The 7,268-nt window shown below is 34.9% G+C and overlaps 1 protein-coding gene across 1 annotated transcript; it reads left to right on the plus strand.

The window, feature by feature from the left end:
* Positions 1-1,096: 1,096 nt before the first annotated feature.
* LOC126715085 (protein CLP1 homolog) lies at positions 1,097-6,959 on the plus strand. Its single transcript, XM_050415519.1, has 10 exons — positions 1,097-1,488; positions 2,516-2,584; positions 2,770-2,865; positions 3,111-3,352; positions 3,524-3,662; positions 3,791-3,847; positions 5,011-5,148; positions 5,807-6,042; positions 6,467-6,511; positions 6,603-6,959. The coding sequence occupies exons 1-10, from the start codon at positions 1,267-1,269 to the stop codon at positions 6,688-6,690; spliced, it is 1,332 nt and encodes a 443-aa protein (XP_050271476.1). The 5' UTR covers positions 1,097-1,266; the 3' UTR covers positions 6,691-6,959.
* The last annotated feature ends 309 nt before the right edge of the window (positions 6,960-7,268 follow it).

A 7,268-nucleotide genomic window follows, 5' to 3' on the forward strand; every position in this document is an offset into this window, starting at 1 on the left:
TCACTCCATCTCTCTCTCTCTCTCCATCTCTTTTTTCCCCCTGAATTCGGTTTGTATAAGACGATAATCTGTAACTGTGGGTGAGTTTTGAATTTTCTTTTGGATTGAGCTGTCTGGGTTGTTAAGGGAGAGGGCCAAGGCTTTGGAAGAGAGAGGCCCAACCTTAAAATAGGCAAATTATATCTAATAAAAAAAATTGGACCAGGAGGCTCGGGCCCCCCTTGGATCCGTCCTTGCCCTAATAAATGTGAAAATTCTAGAAATAATTTAATGGAAAAAAAAATAATATTTTAACAGTTTTTTATTTATTTATTTTTTATAATGATTATATTAATGGGTGACTTTAGATCAATTATTAGTAAACCATTTTATTTTGACACAATTTTTATAGAAAATACTTTTATAAAAAAAAACTTTTATAGAAAAAAGAAAAAGTTGTCAAAACATTTTTTTTTTCCCTACAAATATAAGTGTTTGTGAGATGTGGGAAACAAGGGTTGATTGAGGATCAAGTCTTCAAAATGGAAAATCATACATATACACTTAAATTAGACTAGAGGAGAATTTCTATCATGTATCAATTTTTTTTTCCTTTTTCCATAAAAACTTTTCTAAAATGCACTAACGAATATCCTTAAGACATCTGTTAACATTTCTTTTTCTATAAAAGTAGATTATTTTTCTCCTTTGTTTTAAAAGTTTGGGTTGTTTTATTTATTTATTCCAACAATACTTTATTTCCTTAATAAAATATTTATTAAAAAAAAGGTTATATAATTTCTCCCCGACCCTACATTTTCTCTCTTTCAAAATCTCTCCAACAAAACACTCCTTCCATCCAAAATATTTCATTTTTTCTCATTTATTTTTCATCATGACAAAGGCGCGTGGTAGGAAGAAAGATATGAATTTGAATGTCTTGAAAATGCTAGATGTAACTAATGAATTGTATCGTTTACCAAAAAAAAAAAAAAAAACTAATGAATTGTATCACATTCTTGTGAAGCGTCGTTATAAAAACCGTGAACTCATCCCGCGATTCCAATTCCCAATCAGTTATAAAACACACTTTAATTGCCCCCGAGTGTTTCGTCTTCTTCACTTTATCCAAAAAAAAAGGGAAAAACCCCTAAAAACCTCAATATAGAACCCCACAAAACCTCAACTCATTTTCGCGCTTTCCCTTCCCAACCAAAAATAAATAAAAATAAAAAATTCAAACACAGTAGCAGTATTTAGAAGTAGAAGAAGAAGAAAGCAGAAGTTATGGCGTACAGTGGCGGAGCCATGGGTGCGCCAATGGCGGCGGGTCCAGCATCGTCGTCGACGGTGAGGCAATTCAAATTGGACAAAGAGTGCGAACTGAGAATCGAAGTCAGTGACGCCTCGCCTCTCCGTCTCCGCCTCCTCAACGGCACCGCCGAGATTTTCGGCTCCGAGCTCCCACCGGAAATCTGGCTCACCTTCCCTCCCAGACTCAAATTCGGCGTAAGCATCTTTCATTCAATTTCTACTTTGCACTTTCTCACTCAAAAACCATTGGTTCTGATTGCTAATTGGTCATTGTTAGGGTTTTCTTGTAAATTCTCTGTTAAAGTCTCTATAAGCTATCAACTTCGTTCTAAGTTAGTAGAAATTACTCAAATTAGGCTCTTGATTGTAAACCTTAGAATCTAATGCAATGTAAGGAGTCATTGATTAGTATACATTAAGAATAGGAGCACAAACTTTTTCAAATTTTATTTGAACTATTGCCTGTGGCTAATAAAAAAAAAAAAAAAAGTGATACCAGTGGTGTGCCCATCAGGTGAATGCGGTAGATTACTTGACAATTGGTTCTAGCGGGTGGGGTCAGTTGTCTGTAGAGTTTACTGGCTTTAGTAGAGTCTAAAGGGCTCTTCTTTAGCATATAGCAAGTTTTCATTTTAATGTTAAAGTACACGCACCTAGTGGGTTTTGAATTTGCTACTTCACCCTCCAGCGGTCTTACCAAGGGAGGAGGTGTGATTTGAGTTTGAGTTCGTTGGCTTTAAGAATGATTGGAAAAAGGTTTAGTGGTTTGGGGTTTTTCCAATTATAAATTTGATTTGAGAAGTCATTGATTGTTGGAACCTACATTGTAATCTAGCTTTTTTACGTGGCACAGTATGCTTATGAGTTTGTATATTGCGCGAAATCTTGGCTTTTGAATACATTTTTCTTTTATTGGTGATTGTGCGTCTGTGTATTTTTGTTAATTAGTAGTATACGTGATGGAGATAACCCTCCCTTTACTTGAATCTTTTCCCCTTTCAAAGTTGGAGAAATACCAGATGGCTTACAAAGGCTATCATTTCTTTTGTAGTGAATATGATTCACTCAAATGCAATGGAGTGCATGCTTGAGCTAAGTTATAGAGTTGCTGTTGGTTCCCATAGAATGAATTTCATAAAATGAAGGATTCTTTCATCTGTTATTTGACATGCATGCTTTCTTTCTTGTATGTTGTTGAGCCAAACTCGAGTTTATGTGTCAGGTTTTTACTTGGTACGGAGCCACAATTGAAATGGATGGTACTACAGAACTTGTTTATACTGCAGACGAGGTGTGTTCTTGTGCTCTGCTTGTTTTGTTTTATTTTGGTATTCTGATTGTAATTTGGCTTATGTTATTTTCTTTTCAAATAAAGTTAATATTGGTAAAGTTTTTTTTTTTTTTTTAATAAGTAATATTGATAAACTTTCTTGAACTTGAATTACTGATGATAGTGTTGCCATCAATGATTTCTAGACGCCCATGGTTAGTTATGTAAATGTTCATGCTATTCTGGAAGGGCGAAGAAATCGTGCAAAAGCATCGCCATCTAATGACTCTGATTCATCTCAGGTATATTTTCTTTGTCATTACTGGCACACCAAAGGCTTATTGAACAAAGAATCAAGAACATGAAAAACGAGATATTACAGATAACTAGTCAACCCTATAGAACAAATTGTGAGGGGGTCCTTTGACCATCTGATATTAGTTCAGTTGTTAAGAATTGTTTCTCCCTTTCTAGTACATTTCAATCCACTACTACTTCACACATGGAATATGTTAATATGTTAATGTTATCCTTTTTTGTGATCTAGGGTCCTAGGGTGATTGTTGTGGGACCTACAGATTCTGGCAAGAGTTCCTTATCAAAGATGCTTCTTAGTTGGGCAGCTAAACAGGGTTGGAAACCTACTTATGTGGACTTGGATATTGGACAAGGATCTATTACAATTCCTGGATGCATAGGAGCCACCCCAATTGAAATGCCAATTGATCCAGTGGAAGGAATTCCTCTTGATATGCCCCTTGTCTACTTCTTTGGGCAGACAACTCCTAGGTAATGAATTCTTTGTTTTTTTCTCTATTTCATGGTTATGGCTTCACTTGTTGATTTGTCCTTTATTGATTTCCACATAATAAGAAATCTTGCATGGCTAACCTTTGAAGGGACTGTCTAAATTTGATGCTCGCCAGTTTTATGAGATCTATGAAATTTGTTTCTTTACAGTAACAATGTAGATTTGTACAAAGTTCTTGTTAAGGAGCTTGCTAAAATACTGGAGAGACAGTTTGCTGGCAATGCTGAATCTCGAGCTGCAGGAATGGTGATCAATACCATGGGATGGATAGAAGGATTAGGCTATGAGGTATGCTAGTTCAAAAGCTTCTATAGTAAGGAGTTTAGAACGCTTAAATTTTGTGAAGCTTTTGGTATTATCAAATATACTTGGAACCTGTTGTTTAATCATCTTTCATGGTTTTTATTTTGATGCAGTTGCTTCTACATGCAATTGATACATTCAATGCCAATGTTGTCTTGGTCTTGGGTCAGGTAGGTGCCTATCTTTTAAGTTTTTGATGTGTTTGCTCTAATGGTCTAAGTGTAAATTGCTAGCATCTTGCTAAAGAATATACACATTCTCTTAGTTTGTCAAAGTATTTCTCTATGTGAACCTGCAAATTTGTAATTGTTTGTGATAGTTCACGACTCCTTGAGTTAAACACCTTGCCTCTGAGTTTGTTCCACAAGTCCAATAGAGATATCCCAACATTAAAACTAATCCATAGACCATGAATCTTTTTCCTTTCTTTTTTATCTTTTGCCAATTTTATTTTTTTGGTTAGTTTTGCCTAAATGTAATTTTGCCTTCAATTTTTTCTTCTATAAACAATAGTCCCGGTGATTGGCAATCCACTTTTTAGTTCCTTTTCAAAATATTTAAGAACATGTAAATGAAAAAAAAAAATGAAAAGAATCAATACATAAAATAGGACTCATGGGCCTCTTGTACAGAATATTTCAGTCATTTGAAAAAGGTTATTAAAAAAAAAAGTCATTTGAAAAAAATGGAAATTATCATGCTAATCTTATTCTAGTCAAAATTAAATAAAACTAATCCAGAAACTTTCTAACCCAAAGAAACTTAATAGTTAATACTAATACTTACAAAAGTAGCCTATGAAAGGTTTCATAAATATTCTTATATATGTAAATTAAAAAGTCTCATAGAGGTCCCACACAAAAACTAGATCACATTTTTTGAATTCTTGGTATTTAATTTTGTTTTCCCTCAAGCTCTCTTCTAGCTGCATCACTAAGTATGTTAATATAATTGAATAGAGAGCATATTTCACAAACAATTCCCATGTACTTGTTGATGATATATGCTCTTCTTGTCTACTTTAGTGTCAATACTTCTCAAAGCCAGAAACTTGTTCTTTACAAACATCACTTAGTTTAACCTAATTTTAACTGCTTAACTGAGTCCTTAAGTACAAAATTTGTTTATTTTTGTTTCCTATAATTGACCAGACCCCATAGGTTTGGCTGAGGCTTTATTGTTGTTGCTGTTGTTGTTATTGTTATCTTTGCTCCAAAGCCATTTATTGAAATAAGTAAATGGTGGTCCCTCCCCCCACCCAAAAAAAAAAAGAAAAAAAAGAAATGGAGTTTTTTATTTTTTTATAGTTGACCTCAGACATTGTCTCATGCAGGAAAAACTTTGGAGCATGCTTAGAGATGTCATGAAGAACAACAAGCCTAATGTTGATGTTGTGAAACTTCAAAAGTCTGGTGGTGTCGTTAACAGGAATGCCAAGTTTCGTCAGAAGGCCAGGAGTTATAGGATAAGGGTAAGCAGAAACTTTTATGGTTATTTAGTGTGTGTGTGTGCGCGCGCGCACGTGTTTATATGTATGTATGTATGTATGTATTCTCTTACCCTTATTTTGTCTAACTGAAGGAGGTCTGAATGTGATTTGAACTTAATGTAACTGCATTTATTTTCCCAGTCTATTCCATTTATTTTTGGATACAGTACATCTTTTAAGGAAATCCCTTGTTTATTCAACTGATTTTATAGGGAAGCAAATATGAGTAAAAAGTTATATGTAAACTGAGGAAAATAAAATAAATGAAGGTAGATAAAAAGGATGAATAAAAGAAGCATGGTTCTTTATAATTACTTGGAAATCTAACAAGAGTGGTGTTATGCAAGTTTGTTTCCTTAGCCAAAAAAAGGGCTTTTGTTAAACTGCAATTTAAATGTTGATTTCTTCTTTTGTGTAAAAAAAAGAGAGTAGAAAACAAAGAAAGCTTTGGCCCTGGTGTATGTGCTTGTTAACCCTTTCTCCTCCATTAAGTTAGTCTATTCATTTTCTGCCGTTTGAAAATACATCTTATTGTCTATAACGGCACATGATCAGTGCCTAGTTGCAGTAATATGCTGTCATTTAAACATTGTGTTAATTTTTTCCTCATAATGACAAAGCTAGTCTATTTTTGTACCAGGAATACTTTTACGGCCTTACCAATGATCTCTCTCCACATTCTAATACTGCAAGTTTTAATGACTTTTTGGTCTATCGAATTGGAGGTGGGCCACAGGCCCCACGTTCAGCACTGCCAATTGGGGCTGAGCCAGCTGCAGACCCGACAAGATTAGTACCTGTCAGTATCAACCCGGATTTGCTCCATGTAGTTCTTGCTGTCTCGTTTGCCAAAGAACCTGATGAAATAATTTCAAGGTAACTGAGTAAACTTAGGATTGTCAAATACCTCAAACTCTTAGAATCCACTAAATAGAATACCAGGGAAAGATGCTCAAGTAAGATTTAATCTAGCTGTTACACATTGAAGTTGCAATCCACCTGGTATTACTATTACCTCAGGCATTCTGCATTTGTAGCAGAAAGCTAGCCCTAGGACCTTGCTTTCCAACAATTTACCGTAGATTCCCAAGTATTGATAATGAATTTAAGCTAATACTCTTAGCTTTCTGATTGGGGTATTGTTATATATTTGAAACTGCATGAGTAAGGACCTGCCAAATGTGTGGTATATACATTATTTGGTGTCTGATCTGGGGACATAATTACCTTTGACAATTCAGGTCTTAGGATAATTACTCTCCCTCAGACACACTGCTGACTGCTTTTTTTGTTGTTGCAGTAATGTTGCTGGCTTTATCTATATCACAGACATTGACATGCAAAGGTTTGAAATTTCGGTTGTGATGGTTGATTTAAAAGTATGTTTGTGAAGGTGATGGTTTTGAATGGTCCTAACTCTTATCTATACATTGCAGGAAGAAAATTATATACCTTGCACCGTCTGCAGGAGATCTTCCAAGCAAATATTTGATAGTGGGAAACCTGACATGGCTTGAAACCTGACTGATTTACAACTAGTAGCCGTAGGTTTTTTTTTTTCAGGGGGGGGGGGGGGGGGGTGTTGGGGGGGTATTAATAGCATGTTTCTTTTGCTTTACTGATCAATTGCAAGGAAAACAAAGGGTCCAAATACCTTCCTACTTCACATTTAGTATTATCTCCTGAGAGCTTCTTCTAGTCTAGTGATGCACTCTCTTATTGTAACAACTCTCTTTTTTGGTAACAAACGCATAGATTAATAGAAACTCTTTATCCAGTAAGTTTGATATAAAGCGTATACCATGTGCTTCATACATTTTTCTTTCCTCTCTCACTCTCTCTGGGTATAGCAACTCTTTATTCATGAATTTTGATTCAAATATAATGTTTTCTAGTGTTTTGGTATTCCAATGTTCTCGGGTAGGATTCACTTACACCTTGGCTGTGTTGTATAAACTGTTATAGTTGTTGTGGTTATTTCTCTGGAACCTGATAATTTGATTCAAATGTGTAGTGCTAAGTAGAAAAGCCTTCAGAAAAGTTAAGAGTCACAAGTGCTAATTATTATTGCTTTAAACTCAATTGGCAGCTTGAGGATAATA

This window comes from Quercus robur, chromosome 2 (assembly GCF_932294415.1).
Source record: "Quercus robur chromosome 2, dhQueRobu3.1, whole genome shotgun sequence".
NCBI classification, from domain to species: Eukaryota; Viridiplantae; Streptophyta; class Magnoliopsida; order Fagales; family Fagaceae; genus Quercus; species Quercus robur.

What these genes read in the sequence shown, in the direction of transcription:
- LOC126715085 (XM_050415519.1), top strand. Translation starts at nt 1,267, where the DNA reads ATGGCGTACAGTGGCGGAGCCATGGGTGCGCCAATGGCGGCGGGTCCA. An exon ending in ATGACTCTGATTCATCTCAG is followed by an intron (nt 2,866 to 3,110) that starts GTATATTTTCTT and finishes TTTGTGATCTAG; the next exon opens with GGTCCTAGGGTGATTGTTGT. An exon ending in TTTGGGCAGACAACTCCTAG is followed by an intron (nt 3,353 to 3,523) that starts GTAATGAATTCT and finishes GTTTCTTTACAG; the next exon opens with TAACAATGTAGATTTGTACA.